General features: G+C 41.4%; 1 protein-coding gene across 2 annotated transcripts; it reads right to left on the bottom strand.

Annotated features, from left to right (window-relative positions):
• Nucleotides 1-1261: 1261 nt before the first annotated feature.
• Nucleotides 1262-7009, bottom strand: LOC137355427 (solute carrier family 35 member D3-like). Of its 2 annotated transcripts, XM_068020475.1 has the most exons (4): nt 6759-7009; nt 5812-5949; nt 4875-5169; nt 1262-2854 (listed from the first exon to the last, which is right to left on the bottom strand). In XM_068020475.1, exons 2-4 carry the CDS (start codon nt 5836-5838, stop codon nt 2376-2378), a joined length of 801 nt encoding a protein of 266 aa, XP_067876576.1. In that variant the 5' UTR covers nt 5839-5949; nt 6759-7009; the 3' UTR covers nt 1262-2375. The 2 variants fall into 2 exon arrangements, with proteins under 2 accessions (XP_067876576.1, XP_067876575.1); XM_068020474.1 differs by lacking the exon at nt 5812-5949 and having other exon boundaries at nt 6759-7007.
• Nucleotides 7010-18225: the final 11216 nt, after the last annotated feature.

Raw genomic sequence — 18225 nt, 5'->3', positions numbered from 1 at the left:
TCAGGAGTTGACAGGGGTATCCAATAACATATTGGGTCTAACGGGTGAAGGCACCACCCAGCACATTTGAAGATCAGTAAAATTTTTATATATCATTCTGCAGTTTACGGATTATATTTCTATAAGATGTCTGCGACACCACAAAGCTGCTCAACCATTTTCAGTAATTTTTCTGGTTGTATAGAACGTGAGGATAGCAGAGTACACAAGCTTCAATGTGCTGGGCAGAACATTAGAGAGGTTCAGGTCTGTGATCCTCTGAATGGGGCATGCACGATCCCTATTATTCAGTTATGGGGAGAGACTAGAGAAGCTGGAGTTGTTCTCCTAGCAGAGAAGGATAAGGGGATTTTTAATAGAGGTGTTCAAAATTATGAAGGGCTTTGATAGAGTAAATAAGGAGAAACTGTTTCTCATGGCAGAAGTGTTGGTAACCAGAGAATACAGATTTAAGGTAATTAGCAAAAGCATCTGAAACTAGGTATTTTTTCCCTTTTACGCAGCAAGTTATGATCTGGAACGCGCTGCCTGAGAGGGTAATTTGAAACAGATTCAGTAATAACTTAGAAAAGTGAATTGGATAAATACTTGAAGGGTTTCCCTCAAAGGATTGTGTAGTAATGCTTCATCACTTTATCTACAATAAGAATCTATGCAGATCTCTTAACAGCTAATTTGGTAAATGCAACCAGTACTAATGACCTTACCTGATCCGAGAAGTTCCAGTTTGACACTTAGTCTGAACTACTTCTTGTTCTGTTACACACCCTCCCTGCCCCTATCTTTCTGCCATCAGTTACAAAGCCTTCAGTTATCACATGCCACACTCTGGAATTCTCTTTCTAACCTCCTCTATCTTGCAACATCTTCCCCACATTCAAATTACTGTGAACAGACTCAGTATTTATAACATCGTTCAATCAGACTGCAGTGTGCAATAAGACCAGTGCAGGTGGGGACAGCTAGAAAGGTTCTGATGACTCTGCAAAATCTACACCTTCAACCACACTTTTGGTCACCTTGCCGGGTGAGGGATGGGAAAAAAACTGACCAAGATTCTTGTCCGTGCTGTAGGTTGGTCAGAATTGGATGGGCTGCAAAGTACAGGTCAAAAACCTGCTGAATCTGACTATTTAGGCTCAGGCATGGAACACGGCCATTTGTATAAGGAGCGTTGTGGTAGTACCTATCGAATGATACCTTGACATTTGGAGGGGAGAACATTGGAGGAGGCAGGAGTCGGAAAAAAACATTGACAGTATTTCTGCAGCACACGAGTTTATTTTAAAGAAAGTAACATTTTCAGCATTTGCCCTGTGCAACAGTAAACAACAAAAATTTACATTTAAAGTACAAAGGTTGGGTTCAGCACAGCTCAGAAATATTTGCTTAGTTGGAAAAAGGGCAAAATCAATAACTATTCTGGGCCAAAGGGAAGAGACGGCACTTGATTTTGCAAGCACACAACTGAAACAATGGGAGCTCGTTTGGAACATGTGTTGCCTGATGGCTGAGTTTATCCAATTGCAGTGAATTCATGGAACCATGCAGATTGACAATAACCCAGGTCTGAGCTGATTCAACTCTTGGCAATGGGAGCTATATGATAGTCTCTGTACTCTTAGGAAAAATCTGCTAGTTACCATTCCTGATCGCTGTCTAGAGAAATACATGTGTGTGAACATCAAGTGACAACAGTACATTGACCCTTTCAGTGATGTCATCCATGGTCAACTGTGGCTCAGTAGGTAATATTCTGGCCTCTGAATCAGGTTATGGGTTCAAGTTCCACTCCAGAGACTTGAGCACTAAAATCTAGGCTGAGACTTCAGTGCAATACTAAGGTAGTGCTGCACTGTCGGAGGTGCAGCCTTTCAGATGAGACATTAAACCAAGGCCTTGTCTCCCCTATCAGGTGGATGTAAAAGATCCCGTGGCACTATTTCAAAGAGCAGGGGAACTATCCCTGGTGTCTCGGCCAAAGTTTATCCCTTAATCAACATTACTGAAAACAAATCTGGTCATTACAACATGGTTGTTCATGGGAGTTTGCTGTGCATAAATTAGTTGCTGCATTTCCTGTATTACAACATAAAAAGTATGTTAATAGCTGTAAAATACTTTGGTATGTCCTGAGATTGTGAAAGCTGCTATATAAATGCAGGTCTTTAATTGAATAGCTTTCCACCATTCCGTATTGAGATTCATACTTTGCACTGGTAATTTGGATATGGTACTGGAGAGTGGTAGACATGGCACCAGCAATGAATCAACACCTTCAGGTGAGGCAAGGAGGAAAATTATCCACTGACTTAAATTCCAATACTTGGAATATACTAGCAGTTTTCAGATGGGGATTCCCGTTGCCTCTTTCCTCACTCTTGTATTTTAGAATCTTTGAACATATAGATGCCTACTCCACTGGCGCTGATGAGAAGGCTGATGAGAAGTGGTAGTGAGAAAATCCACTCATGTGTCACAGTGTTCCTCAGAGTCAGTATGTCCGTCTTTGCGACCTCAATCATGTTCATTGTCAATGCCGAGCTCATCAAGGTGCACAAGAAAACAAGAAAGTTCAGCAAACACCCCAGGAGCAGCACCAAGGAAAAGAACCCCCAAAAGATCAGACTGGACCAGCTGCCTGAAGGGAAGATCTGAGGAGTATCTGGATGGAGAAGACAGTACACCAACAGCAATGGACAGCTGTTAATGTTGCAGATGTAGTAGACATCGACCACTGACCTTTTGTGGTCTTCACAAATCTTCTGGATCAAAGTGAGGTAAGTGCTCTTGAACATGACGTTTAACAGTCCGTATATATACACAACAGCTTCGCCATTGAAGTCGGGAAGCCCTAAGCAGAAACAAATTAGAACAGTTTACATTTAGAAGGCAGGATAAAAACATTAACAATGGTTACTTTTCCCCGATCCTATTACATTCCTCAAAATGCATCCATTTCCCAAGAGGACATCCATTGAGCAGCTGCCAATGACATTCTGCAGTTCGGAGATATGCTCTGTGTTATGCTAACAATGATAGATAGATTTAATAAAGGGAAATGAAAGTGCTGCACATAGGAAGGGAAATGGATGACACATGTACTTTGTGAATGGTGTTGAAATAGCTACAGATGAAATTGAAAGGAACCCTAGGATTCTTAGACATATTGCTAATCATGTCTAACCAATGTTGGGCAGCAGTCAGCAAAGCCAATAAAATGTTGACCAGTGGAGTACAAGCCAGACAAAGTCATGATCAAACTGCACAGTGCTCTGGTCTACCAACATCTTAAGTACAGTATCCAGTTATGGTCGCATTCATTTGCTAAGGGGATGGCAGAGAGGATCCGTCTTCTTTGGATCCCTGGCATCAAAGGTTTGACTTATGAGGAAAAAGTGAAGAAACCTGGGCTTTTTTTGCTTTGAAAGGACGTGATCCTCCAGGAGGTATCCCAAGATAACAGAATGGAAAAAGAAAATAAGATAAAATTACACAAATAGATATGAGGACGCAGACAAATTTGGGTCTGAGGAGATTCTTCTTTGCACAGTGATCAGTACACAGAATGGGCTCTTGGACAAAAGCAAAACCTTGGAATCATTCAGTTGGATGCAGGAATGAGGTGAGGTAGGGCGGGGTGGGGTCATTCTGGAGGGGGTGAATGACCTGTCTCATCCGTAATTACACTATTATCAACACCTCTCAATATTCCGAAGACCTACATCTCTTAGTCTTTTTCCTGGCAACAGACTTCGTTCTGTAGTTTGATTCAAGTCACCTCTCACCTAAATTAAATAATTTTAGGGACCAACATTAACTAATTTTAACAAACCATGGTGGCACTGTGAGAGTTAATGCTCCAACAACCATTTATTGATTGATTTTGGACATTTTTTTTGAGAAAGAAAAATGATGCTGCTGTGGCTCACCCTTTAGTGACATTTGGTTTAGCTATGCATTTTACTAAAAGTGAGTTCATTATCCCTTTAAATCACTGGTATGAGATACAAGGGAATATTTGGCACTTGCTGCAAAAGACAAAATGTTTCCTCTGTATTGCCCTCAACTGGATAAACAAGAGCTAATGGAATCTAATCTCTGGTTAATGATTGGCAATAGTTTATGATCTACCATGACTAGAGTTGGGAAGAGGTGACTTTCTGTCTGAGGGAAATTTTAAACAAAGATTAAAAAAAAGAACTGCAAATTCTGGTTGACATTTGTAAAAGGAAAAATCAGGTTTAAGTTTTGGTTACTGAACCTATACAGGACAGGGAAGAGAGGTCAATATCAGATCATCATGAAGAGTTAAATGTTAACCTATCATCTCTCTTACAAAATGGCAGTGGACGTGCTGTATAATTACCAGTGTTTTCTGTTTTTATTTTATTTTTAACAATACTAAGAGCTTTTAACGTCCTAAGATAATTCAGAGCAAGAGTGAGGAGAGACGAATGAAGGCTTGATCAAAAAGGCGTGTTATGTGCAGACTTTGAAACTTTGGGGGAGAGGTGTAGCAAGGTACTGGTGTTATAAAGAACAAAGAACAAGGTACTGGTGTTATGGAAGGACATTCCAACATGCAGCAGCACAAAGGCTGATAGTTTTGCCACAGAGGATGAAACAGAGGGAGAATGGGAAGGTAGCTGAGTCAAAGGTACAAGTGGGACATACAGCTAGAAGATGGTGCAGAGCTAGGATGTAGATTAAGGTAGGCAGTAGAGTTTGAAACTACAGACTTGTATTTATATACATAGGTTTATATCACATTTATATAACAAAAGCTTAACATAGAATGAATTACTTTGAAGCGCAGTGATGTATGGAAGATATGCCAGAAGTATGATTGTTTATTCTTCATCACATCTTACCTGCAAGAATTGAGCACAAAGTGACCAGCAGCACCAAGAAAGCACTGCTGGAGGAGGTTCTTTTTTTCAACTTGAATGTTCTCATCAGTGCCAAGCTGACCAGGGGTGTAAACCGTTTGACGAATGTGAAAAATGTAGAGTTGGAGCTGGTCACAGCCCACAGGGTTAGAACTGAATGAAAACTGAAACAAATGGATGGGAGCAGGAAAAGCTCTCCACTCTCTAGTAAATAGGGCTGGATCTTCAACAGTCTGGCTTTCCTCAATAACTGCAGTAGTATAATGGCCAGCAGTGTCTAATAAAAGATAACAAAGTGAAACATCATATTGGAAAACTTGTATTTATATAGCACCCTGTCAAGTCTCTCAGAATATCTCAAAGGACTTTGCATACAAAATACAAAGACTGTTAAGTACATTATGCAGCTTTATTTGCAGAGCAAGATCCCACAAATAACAGTGAGATGAATCACCAGCTAATCTGCTTTTCTTACTGTTGGTTGAGGGAAGAGTGTTGGCTAGGACACTAGGAGGCTATCTACTATTCAAATAGTGCCATGGGATCTTTGATTGCTCCTTGAAAGGCATACAGGCACTAATTTTAACTGTTGACAGTGTAACCCATTACTGCACAGGAGTGTCTACCCACTTCATGAAGCCTTAATTCCTGGAGTGGAGTTCAAAGCACAATGCTGTAAGCAAACTGGTTAACAGCAGAGCCACTCATCAAAACTCTCCTGCAAAGTTTGTACTGGAGCCAGCTAAAGTGCCACTAATCCCCCGAATTATTTTTTGGTGTAAAATGACGTTTAGTTTTTTTCCTGTAACGCAAAAATTGCTCGCCACTGGAAGTAAGTGAGAGTTGGCAGTACATACCAAGCATTATACAGCAACACTTAAAGAATTGATATGCAAACATAAGGCCTATCTCTGCTCACCCCATTCACTGGACAGAGCAACCCCATGCACCACTGTCCCAGAGTGCCTTCACCACATGGACTGCAGCATTTCAAGAAGGCGGCTCACCATCACCTTCCCAAGGCCATTCATCCCATGAATGAATAAAAAGAAATCTACTAATATTGATATAAAAAAAACATACAACCAATTTTAGTTTATTTAGAGATACAGCACTGAAACAGGCCCTTCAGCCCACCAAGTCTGTGCCAACCATCAACCACCCATTTATACTAATCCTATATTAATCCCATATTCCTACCACATCCCCACCTTCCCTCAATTCCCCTATGACCTACCTATACTAGAGGCAATTTATAATGGCCAATTTACCTATCAACCTGCAAGTCTTTGGCTGTGGGAGGAAACTGGAGCACCCGGAGGAAACACATGCAGTTACAGGGAGAACTTGCAAACTCCGCACAGGTAGTAACCAGAATTGAACCTGGGTCACTAAAGCTATGAGGCTGCAGTGCTAACCACTGTGTTACAATTCCAGGGCATATGTAGGGAAATTCTTCAATGAGACAATGGAAAAAACTTCCAAGGACAGCAAGTACCTGTGACCCCTTGAAACACCAGTAAAACTTCCACAAACCCTTGTAATAATAACAAATAAAATATTCAATCACCATCAACCAGTGACCCTGATTTAAATCAATAGAAGCCCCATTATAAATACCTGAAGAGAAAAAAAATACTGGGCTATGGGGTAAGACAAATTCATTAAATAGCTCTATCAAAAAGCACGGATATGACGGGCAGAATGGCCCTCTTTAGTGCTATGTCATTCTATGATTCTCTATATCACATTTGGGGGAGTCAATCCCTAAAACACTAGTTTTTGTCGGTGGTAAAAGCAGAATTGTAGCCCTGATAATGGATGCACCTACAATAGAGAAGACTACATCTCCCAGGCTTTCCTTACCTGGCAGAGGGCAATGAAGGCAGGGAAGTTGAAGCGGTACTGGTTGATGAACATGCTGTTGAAGAACTCGGAGAACCCGGAGCAGAGCGTGTAGAGAGCCCAGGAGGCTGACAGACAGCAGTTACAGAGGAGCCACCTGCGGCCAACATGTTGCACAGACACCTCCGCTGCCATCCTGGGGAATCCAACTGGAGTCAAATTAAAAATTAACTACAAAACCATTTAAAGTGGAGCAGCAGAGCAAAGGTAGCCTGAGCTATGTGCTCAGACCTTTATTCCCACAGCAGTCAATGATCTACAGGATACTGAAAACTCTCCTGCATTTCAATAAGAACAAAAAGACCCTTGGAATTCTGAAATAAAAACAGAAAATGCTGAAAGTACACAGCAATTAAGACAATACTGGTTAACCTTTTGGGTATGGCCTGAACATAAAGGCATGTTAAAAGGAAAGGCAAGGAATTGCATTTCACAACTTCAGATGTAATTTAATTTGCTTTAATTTGCCTATTCTCTTAGCCTGTTCTAGGTACTTCCTACACTACAACAGTGACTACACTTCAAAAGTACTTCATTGGATGTGAAGCACTTTGAGAGATCATATGGTTGTGAAAGGTATTATAAATATATGCATGTTCTTGCTCTTTATCAGATACTGGTAGTCTATTTTGCATTTCCAGGACTTCCTTAATTTCCTTGGGAGAACATGGTATTGGTCAGGCCACAGAGACAGTGGGTTTAGGCTGTAATTTTAGCATTGAGGGCTTGACAGGCTCGATGTTTCCCTTGGCTGGACACTCTAGTACTGAATGTCATCGTCTCGAAATAGGGAGGTCAGTCATTTAGAAATGAGATGAGGAGAAATTTCTTCACTCAGGAAATTGTAAATTTTTGGAATTCTCTATGCCAGACTGCTTTGGATCATTAAGTTTATTTAAGATGGAGTTTGATAGATTTTTAGACACTAAGGGAATCAAGGAATATGGACATTGGGCAGGAAAATGAAGTTGAAATCGAGGATCATCTATAATCTTGTTAAATGGCAGTGCAGGCTCGAGAGGCTGTATAGCCTATTCCTGCTCCTATTTCTTATGTTCTTATTGCTGCGCAGTGGTTTCTAAAGCTGGTGTAACTCCAGAAGCTGGCCTGATTCCAGAAGAGAGCAGTACTAGATTTATTGAAGAGTCTGTGTAACAATAGTGCAGTATCAAACCAAGTTTCAAAACTGATCAGGTGTTCCCCCACTTGAACTTTTTAAGCTTACTTAGAGCTTTGTATTGAGGCTGTTCCATTCTCTTCCACACTCTACATCTAATCATTAATGGACAGGAGCACAGCTCGACATTGAAGTGTAAACATGAAGTTCTGAAAAACAGCATTTCATCAGAACTGGAGGCCGTTAAGAGATTAATATTTTTTAAGCAATTATGGGACCTGGGAAAAGGGGTCAAGAGAAAAACAAAAGAGAGAGGTGTGTGATAGGGTGCAGGGCAGGAGTGATTAAATGACACAAATTATGATATTGTAAGGAAAATGAAGGTGATAATGAGACAGGTATAGAAATAAAAGATGAGTCCAGAGGAGATGTGGTTACAGCAGAATTTAAGTATGGGATGAATAGTATAAACAAGATATCGCCTGAAATTACTGACATTAGCTCAATAGCCACACTGTGTTGCATACTTCAGGCACTCCATTATAAAAAGAACATTAGAGCCATGGGAAAGGTGTATGAGGATGTTACCATGGAAGAGAAAATATAGTTACAATGTGAGATTTTCTTTTAAAGGGGCTACATTCACAAGCAGAAAACACTTAGGAAGAATCAAACTGGTGTTCCAAATTCAGAAAGCCATTGACAGTGTAAATAGTGAAAGATTGTTGATTGGTGAATTGATAACAAAGAGGTGTAAATTGGGGCTAGTATATAGAAGAAATAATGGGGGAGTTTAGAAGAAGCTTTTCAGTATGTGGAATGCATTCCCAAAGGTGACTATTGAAGCTGACCCAATCATAGCACTTAAGAGGGAAATATATAAACAAATGAAAAAGAAAAACATTAAAGACCATGTGAAAAGAGCAGGAAAATGGGATTTGAGTTGATAGCTTCAGTGGGGAGAAGGATAAGAAGAACTTGCACCTGTCACAACCTCAGAAGACTTTACAGCCAAAGAAGTATTTTTGCAGTGTAATCACTTTGTACTTTAGGAAATACAGCAACTGATTTGTGCATAGCAAGCTCCGACAAAGAGCAATGTGATAATGACCAATGTTCCCTCTAATTTTTCGTTGTTGTGCGCAGCCTGTTTGTTGCACTGTGCGGTCCCTTTAAGGTTGTTGTGCATCTGTGCACCTAAAAAGGAACATTGGTTGTGCATGGCCTATTTGTTGCCTGCACAGTACGTTCTGGATTGCTGCTCGGCTGCGTAGCTTAAAGGCAGCATCGATAATTAATGATCAGATGATCTATTTTAGGTGTTGGCCAAGATGTTGGGGGGGTTGGAGGTGGGGGGGGGGACGCGAAACAGGGCCTCAATTTAACATCTCATCCAAAAGGTGTCACCTCCAACAGTGCAGCACTCCCTCAATACTGCACTGGAGTGTTAGCCTAGATTTTGTGCTCGAGTCTCTTGAGTAGGGTTTTAACTTTTAGACTTAAAGGGTAAGAGTGCTGTCATGACTGACACCATAATAAATGCTGGCCTTGCCAGCAACACCCATAGCAAAAGAATAACTTTAATAATAAAGTGTAACAATAAAAAACTGTAGACTGCCACATTTGCCTTGCAGAACGATGGACCCTGGATACAGCCCTGTTATTACTGAAGTTGCAAAAGTTTTCTGGAGTACAGAGCTCATGGTACCATAGGGTAACAAGGGGATGAAATGAAAACAATATATTAAGAAGGTTAGCAGTTACTGTAAGTGGCGTAGCAATTGAAAAAAGGACTTAAAATATTGACAGAGTTCATGTGAATGCTTCAGTGGCTACAAATGACTTGCAGCAGCTGGGAGATCCATGATAGTTTTCTGTATTTATTATTTATGTTCGACTCTTCCTAACACTTGCTAGTTGAGTTAATAGAAAAGTGAAGGATTGTGCTAATATTGTTATTTATTATGAGTCACAAACGGCAAATAGTGTTGATCATAAGGGATGAAATGCTGAACTGGACTCTAAAACGTTTCCCAGTGAAGTGTTTATATTCCTAATACTGTTGGAGTCAAGATTTTTTGATAAGTGCATTGAAGTCAAGTATAATTTGTATTGGTATTGGTATTTTGTCCTACCTCTAGATTGCTGTAATATTATTTGTAGTACAGTAGTTATTGAATTTGGGGACTGAAAATCAACACTACACCAAAAGTAAAGACTGAAATTCCAATAATGATTGTGCAACCGAGGCAACTGGATTAAACCACGGCCAAATGGAATGCCAGTGATTTACTAAACATGTTACTACATTATAAGTCTCTCTTCCTTTTCTTCCTCATGCTTAGTATTGTCTCTTTATATCCACAGCCTGTAAAGTGCTCTGAGATATATAGGAGGAGCACTATAGGAATGTTAGCTGTTGTTAACCTTTATTCTCTGGAGCTGAGAAGAAGAATGAGAGGTGATCTCATTCAAACATACAAAATTCTTACAGGGCTCGACAGGGTAGATGCAGGAAGGATGTTTCTCCTGGCTGGGGAGCCTAGAACCAGGAGACACAGTCTCAGAATAAGGGGAAGGCCATTTTAGGACTGAGATGAGGAGGAATTCCTTCACTCAGATGGTGGTGAATCTTTGGAATTCTCTACCCCAGAGGGCTGTGGAGACTCAGTCGTTGCATATGTTCAAGACTGAGGTCCATAGATTTCTACAAATTAAAGGAATACTGGGATAGTGCAGGAAAATGGTGTTGAAGTAGAAGATCAGCCATGATCTCATTGAATGGCGGAGCAGGCCTGAAGGGCTGAATGGCCTACGCCTGCTCCTATTTCTTATATTCTTATGTAACGCGATTAGGCTATTTGAGCCATCAAGCCTTAGCCAGCTGTAAATTATATTATTATTTACAGGACTCCCCAAGACTCTGTCAATATTTGCAGGCGATCCCTGGGAGTGTGTCATATTTGTAGGGGGTATATACGCAGTTAGTGCCCAAGAATATATCAATAGTTGCAAGGGTTCCCTGGAATATATTTCTAAGGGGTCTATAGAAATGTGTTAGTATTTGTCGGGGATGCCTAGGAGTGTGTCAATATTCGCAGGAGGTCCTCCGCACAGAAAAGTCTGACGTAGAGTTTGAGGTGACATTGCAATGAAAGAGAAATGAATTATACAACGTCTTTCACATCCTCAAGACTTCCCAAAGTGTTTTACAGCCAAAAATTTTTGAAGTGTAGTCACTGTTGTTACTTTGGCAAACCACAAGAATGAAGCTTGATAATTTGTGTTGATGAATCCAGAAATTGGTTGAATTGCTATCTGTAGTTTCCAAACAGCATCTCTCACAAGGGTTGATTTTCTAAATGCTTGTTATTTATTTATTTTTATCTATTTATTTATTTTATTTAGAGATACAGCACGGAAACAGGCCCTTCGGCCCACTGAGTCTGTGCCGACCATCAACCACCCATTTTATACTTCTTTCTTTCTTTTTCTTTTGGGCCTCCTTATCTCGAGAGACAATGGATACGCGCCTGGAGGTGGTCAGTGGTTTGTGAAGCAGCGCCTGGAGTGGCTATAAAGGCCAATTCTGGAGTGACAGGCTCTTCCACAGGTGCTGCAGGGAAATTTGTTTGTTGGGGCTGTTGCACAGTTGGCTCTCCCCTTGCGCCTCTGTCTTTTTTCCTGCCAACTACTAAGTCTCTTCGACTCGCCACAATTTAGCCCTGTCTTTATGGCTGCCCGCCAGCTCTGGCGAATACTGGCAACTGACTCCCACGACTTGTGATCAATGTCACACGATTTCATGTCGCGTTTGCAGACGTCTTTATAACGGAGACATGGACGGCCGGTGGGTCTGATACCAGTGGCGAGCTCGCTGTACAATGTGTCTTTGGGGATCCTGCCATCTTCCATGCGGCTCACATGGCCAAGCCATCTCAAGCGCCGCTGACTCAGTAGTGTGTATAAGCTGGGGATGTTGGCCGCTTCAAGGACTTCTGTGTTGGAGATATAGTCCTGCCACCTGATGCCAAGTATTCTCCGAAGGCAGCGAAGATGGAATGAATTGAGACGTCGCTCTTGGCTGGCATACGTTGTCCAGGCCTCGCTGCCGTAGAGCAAGGTACTGAGGACACAGGCCTGATACACTCGGACTTTTGTGTTCCGTGTCAGTGCGCCATTTTCCCACACTCTCTTGGCCAGTCTGAACATAGCAGTGGAAGCCTTACCCATGCGCTTGTTGATTTCTGCATCTAGAGACAGGTTACTGGTGATAGTTGAGCCTAGGTAGGTGAACTCTTGAACCACTTCCAGAGCGTGGTCGCCAATATTGATGGATGGAGCGTTTCTGACATCCTGCCCCATGATGTTCGTTTTCTTGAGGCTGATGGTTAGGCCAAATTCATTGCAGGCAGACGCAAACCTGTCGATGAGACTCTGCAGGCATTCTTCAGTGTGAGATGTTAAAGCAGCATCGTCAGCAAAGAGGAGTTCTCTGATGAGGACTTTCCGTACTTTGGACTTCGCTCTTAGACGGGCAAGGTTGAACAACCTGCCCCCTGATCTTGTGTGGAGGAAAATTCCTTCTTCAGAGGATTTGAACGCATGTGAAAGCAGCAGGGAGAAGAAAATCCCAAAAAGTGTGGGTGCGAGAACACAGCCCTGTTTCACACCACTCAGGATAGGAAAGGGCTCTGATGAGGAGCCACCATGTTGAATTGTGCCTTTCATATTGTCATGGAATGAGGTGATGATACTTAGTAGCTTTGGTGGACATCCGATCTTTTCTAGTAGTCTGAAGAGACCACGTCTGCTGACGAGGTCAAAGGCTTTGGTGAGATCAATGAAAGCAATGTAGAGGGGCATCTGCTGTTCACGGCATTTCTCCTGTATCTGACGAAGGGAGAACAGCATGTCAATAGTCGATCTCTCTGCACGAAAGCCACACTGTGCCTCAGGGTAGACGCGCTCGGCCAGCTTCTGGAGCCTGTTCAGAGCGACTCGAGCAAAGACTTTCCCCACTATGCTGAGCAGGGAGATTCCACGGTAGTTGTTGCAGTCACCGCGGTCACCTTTGTTTTTATAGAGGGTGATGATGTTGGCATCGCGCATGTCCTGGGGTACTGCTCCCTCGTCCCAGCACAGGCATAGCAGTTCATGTAGTGCTGAGAGTATAGCAGGCTTGGCACTCTTGATTATTTCAGGGGTAATGCTGTCCTTCCCAGGGGCTTTTCCGCTGGCTAGGGAATCAATGGCATCACTGAGTTCCGATTTGGTTGGCTGTATGTCCAGCTCATCCATGACTGGTAGAGGCTGGGCTGCATTGAGGGCAGTCTCAGTGACAGCATTCTCCCTGGAGTACAGTTCTAGGTAGTGCTCAACCCAGCGGTCCATCTGTTTGCGTTGGTCAGTGATTATGTCCCCCGATTTAGATTTGAGGGGGGTGATCTTCTTGATGGTTGGCCCAAGAGCTCTCTTCATGCCATCATACATTCCTCTGATGTTTCCGGTGTCTGAGGCCAGCTGAATATGACTGCATAGGTGTTGCCAGTAGTCGTTTGCGCAACGCCTAGCTGTTCTTTGTGCAGTACTTCTGGCTGCTTTAAGTGCTGCGGATGTTAAATCGCTGGGGGCTTTCTTGTAGTTCAAAAGTGCAATGCGCTTAGCGGCTATGACAGGTTCCAGCTCTTCATTATGAGATTGAAACCAGTCTGCATTTCTCTTTGTCTGTCATAGCCATTTTATACTAATCCTACATTAATCCCATATTCCCTACCACATCCCCACAATTCTCCTACCACCTACCTACACTAGGGGCAATTTACAATGGACAATTTACCTATCAACCTGCAAGTCTTTGGCTGTGGGAGGAAACCAGAGCGCCCGGTGGAAACCCACATGGTCACAGGGAGAACTTGCAAACTCCACACAGGCAGTACCCAGAATTGAACCCATGTCGCTGGAGCTGTGAGGCTGCGGTGCTAGCCACTGCAACACTGTTCCTGGAGCCTCACAGCTCAGGAACACTCATTAAGGAGTCGCAGGGATCTGCACAGAAAACAATAAAGAGCTCGCCCACAATTTCCCAATATGTGCATCTGCCATGGCAATTTTTTTTTTTTAAAAGCCTCACCATATATTTATTTTGACATTTTGGACAAATTGGATACCAAGTTACTTTCGATATTGAATAATACTAAGTTCTAATTTCTACTGTCAGGTATAAAGATGAGACACTTTGTGGTATATAATCTGGTAAAAAAAATTACTTTGCAATGTCACATCTAACTCTCGGTCAGACTTTTCTGTGCAGAGGACCTCCTGTGAATATGACACACTCCTAGGCATCCCCTACAAATACAGACCCATTTCTAGAGTCCCCTTAGAAATACACTTCAGGGAACCCTCGCAACTATTTGTATATTCTTGGCACTAACTGCGTATACTGATACCCCTTTCAAATATCACACACTCCTGGGGATCTCCTGCAAATATTGACACAGTCTCGGGGTCTACAAATCATTGTCATTTCTAGTAATGACACAATGGTGAATTTCTCTAAGTTGTGTGATCTCATTACATGGCACATATGGGGACAGAGAACAGCAATGGAGAAAATGCAGGACGCAGACACCTCAAATATTTAGCATGGTTCACAACCCCCTCTCCTTCATGTTCCAAATCACAAATTGCCCCGATCCTTTCCCATCCCCCAACTCTTAGACATGGTTGAACCTCAATTTATGTAAAATCTGAATTTACTTCACAACTATAATTTGTCCTGTAAGTTCAAGTTTTCAAATAAGTAGAGGAACAATAAAACTCATTGTTTTATGTCTTTTTGCTCATGCCTACAGTAATTTAAGTCAAAGATTATATTTATAATTTCCTGTTTACTCTCACTCAGCTTTTCTGCTTGTGATTCCTATCATTTCCACTGCTGTTTTTGTTACGTTTCTCCTTGTTCTTCACCCTCTCTTCATTCTTTAACCTTAGGGCTGCATATGTCCATCTAAAAAGGCCATGAAATGTGGCATTGTCTGCCTGCTCTGGTGGTTTAGGTGGGTATTATTGAGCCCTTGGTACTATATAAAGGGCAGGTAGTTTTCCCAATGCCCTGGCAAATGCCCTATCTCAATCATGACCACTACAAAACACACCAACTGGCCATTCATCTCATTGCTGTTTATGGGAGCTTGTGAATTAGTTTCCATGTTCTCCTAATAACAATAGTCACTGGATTTCAAAGTGATGTGTTTCATGTAGTGCGCTTTGGGACTTTCTGACATGATAAGGCATAATATAAAATCAAGACTTTCTTTGTACTAGTTATTTAAATAATGCTACATCCGGTACTCATTTTCTAAAAGGAGATTATCCAGTTATCTATATAAGTAATGGATCGTTCCAATACACGTTAACAAAAACTTTGGAGAAGTTCAGTATTTAATACATGAAATTTGGAATCTAAACTGTTGTTGTAATTAGTAAATACTCAGTATGCACACAGGCAAAAAAAGTTTGCCTCCAAAGCCTGCTCAAGAATTCCTCAATGGCTAAGTCAAGATTCGATCAAGAGTGCAGTCTATGGTTGGAAAGTTCCTTAGATCGGAAAAACAAGAATAACTGTTGTCAGCATCCACATTGGTACACATTTTAACTAAATCGAGAGGATGTTACTGTTAGAAAAATAAAAAAATGACTTGTATTTATATAGGAACTTACACAACCCCCGAATGTCCCACAGCCAATTAAATACTTTTGAAATATAATCACTGTTGTAATGTAGGATACATAAGAATTGATAATTGTAGTAATGTAGAAATTTCAAGCCAGGTTAATGACCTTTTCGTTTTTTCTTTCTCATTTTTTAATTTTAGGTTTTTTTTGTTCTTTCTTTACTTTAAGTTGTTTATAACTTGTACTTTCCAACTTTAACAGTTGCTTTTCACTCCGTTCAGTGATGATTCACATCTATCTCACACCTGTCAGAAACATCACCTAGTGCTTTACAAACAACAAATTACTTTGAAGTTCAGTGATTACTGAACTCAAATATGGCAGCAATGTTGTGCACAGCAAACACAAACAACAATGAGATTTCAGCTGTGTTTCATTTATGTAAAGATATTCTGATAATCGATGTACACTTGCCCTTCACCAGCTCTTTCAGTACTGTTGCTTGAGGGACCAATGTTGGCCAGGGCACCAGGAGAACTCTTATTCAATGAGTAACATGAGATCCCATCCCAGACTCTTCCTCCCTGCAGCAGATTTTCATGTTTCACTGGCAGTGAAAATGTGGTTGGGATCAGGATGTTGGGGTGTGAAGATGCAGCCACTAATCCGTTCTCCCCATTCTATTCAACATTTCTTTTCAATCTTTATTTTGTTTGCAATCCCATGTGATTCTAAGCATAAAGAGGAGGAAACATTTTCAAAATTTCAATCCCTGCAATCTAGTAAAGGGAGGAAAACCATGTTGAAAAGGTTTTACATGCTCAGATAAAGTAGATCCAGACTTATCTCTTGAAAATAAGACAAACAGTGCCAGGAAATCATCAGTATAAACTAGTGAAAGCAGATATGTCACTTCATATAAAGGTAGATTTAGGCAGAAGCTGGTTACAGACTCTCCCTCCGCAACTGGCGAAGGACAAATTTGCATCAGATATCAGAAGGAACTTTGTCACATAAATAGTGAGAAGTTCCTGGAATAATCTGCCCGACAGAGACCAGACTTTATGGGAACTCAAAACATAATTGGATGTTAGTCTGGGAGAGCTAGAATATTGGAGGGTTAAGCTTTAATGGGCAGAATGGCATTTTATCATCAATGTCTTTAATGCACATCATTTTCTCCTCCACCCTTTCCAGTGCTGATATTCATTATTCATTTGTTCTTATTTTCCTGCTCTTCATCTGTACCTTTAAATATTGGTCCTCTTTAAGAAGGAGTTAAATCAATTTGCCTACAAAAGATAAGCGGTGACGTGATAAACTGGTTTCTATATTTGAGACACAGTCGCTTATTGTGTTGTGTCGCATTTAGTTCAGAGAGATAATAAATCCTTGTTTAAAGTCTTGGCTCTAGAAGCTAGTATCCTCAGCTTTGGCTGCAATGAGGTTGCAAATTTGTTCTAAGCTCTTGTAGGCTGATTGATATGGCCAATACTGCAAAGCATCAGTGAAATGTAAGCACTGATATAGATTGGTGCTCGTCAGTACTCGAAATCTCAAGCTGAATGAAACCATCTAGCAATATCAAATTTCTCTCACAGTAAGTTATCTAATGACTGCAACACACATTGGTATGCAGTCTCAGTGTCCTGCTTGAGGCTGAACTGAGCTTCCAGTCACACCCATTTTCCAATGCATGCTTTGCCAGCTTCTTGAGCTCCTCCCTATATAAACTACAACTTGTCCAAAACTCCACCATCTACATGCTGTCCCATACCAAGTGATCCCCTGTTCCTCCACAAATTGATTTCAAGATCTTCATCTTCATGTATAAATCCCTCTATGGCCTTTACCTCACTCCTCCTCTGCAACTTCCTCCATCCCTGCACTCCAAATTGTACCCTTCCCTCTTTTGACTCTGGATAGTTTTGCACCCTCTTTCCTCTGCACCACTGTTAGTAGCGCAGACTTCAGCCATCACAATCCTGCACTCTGGAATTCTGTTCCTAAACTGCAACACCATCCGCCACCCCCATCGCACCACCCCCGCCCGATAAGTACTTTGCTACCTCTCTCCCCCACTTCAAAAAAGACCCACTTCCTTGACTGTAGAATATATGATTGAATTAAAAATAAAACACAAAGCACTCCACATACTTCCCCAAATGAGGGGATGGCTGTTTTTCTGCACTGTTTACAGCTCGCATCTCTCTCCATTGGTCCAGAAAGACTAGTGAAGGAGAATAAAGTGAGGAGGGCCTGACCACAAAGCTAATAAAAGAAAAAGAAAATGGGACAGGCAGCTTACTCAGGGAACAATCAAACTCCACTCCCTTCAGCCCTTCCTCCCACACATGCTTTTTGTAGTATGATATGGGGTTTGAAAAATATACATATATATAAAATAATGTTAATACTTTCACTACATACACCTATGAAGACGTAGAGTATATACATAATGTTTGTATCTAGCTAAGGTATTAGCCAATGAATCCTGCAACAGTTTTGTCCTCATTTCAAATAGCAATTGCACTTCCATGTTGGCTCACAACTCACGTGTCTGATATTATTAGTCAAAGGGATCTGTTCCTTTTCAGCAAGTGGGTACTTTACTTGTACAGGAGTTGAGAT

Source organism: Heterodontus francisci, chromosome 42, assembly GCF_036365525.1.
Source record: "Heterodontus francisci isolate sHetFra1 chromosome 42, sHetFra1.hap1, whole genome shotgun sequence".
Classification (NCBI taxonomy): domain Eukaryota; kingdom Metazoa; phylum Chordata; class Chondrichthyes; order Heterodontiformes; family Heterodontidae; genus Heterodontus; species Heterodontus francisci.
The sequence above is the reverse complement of the archived record's forward strand: the minus strand, read 5'-3'. Positions and strand labels throughout refer to the sequence as shown.

What these genes read in the sequence shown, in the direction of transcription:
- LOC137355427 (XM_068020474.1), bottom strand. Translation starts at nt 6,932, where the DNA reads ATGGCAGCGGAGGTGTCTGTGCAACATGTTGGCCGCAGGTGGCTCCTC. An exon ending in CCTTCATTGCCCTCTGCCAG is followed by an intron (nt 5,170 to 6,758) that starts GTAAGGAAAGCC and finishes ATCTTTTATTAG; the next exon opens with ACACTGCTGGCCATTATACT. An exon ending in TTTGTGCTCAATTCTTGCAG is followed by an intron (nt 2,855 to 4,874) that starts GTAAGATGTGAT and finishes GTTTCTGCTTAG; the next exon opens with GGCTTCCCGACTTCAATGGC.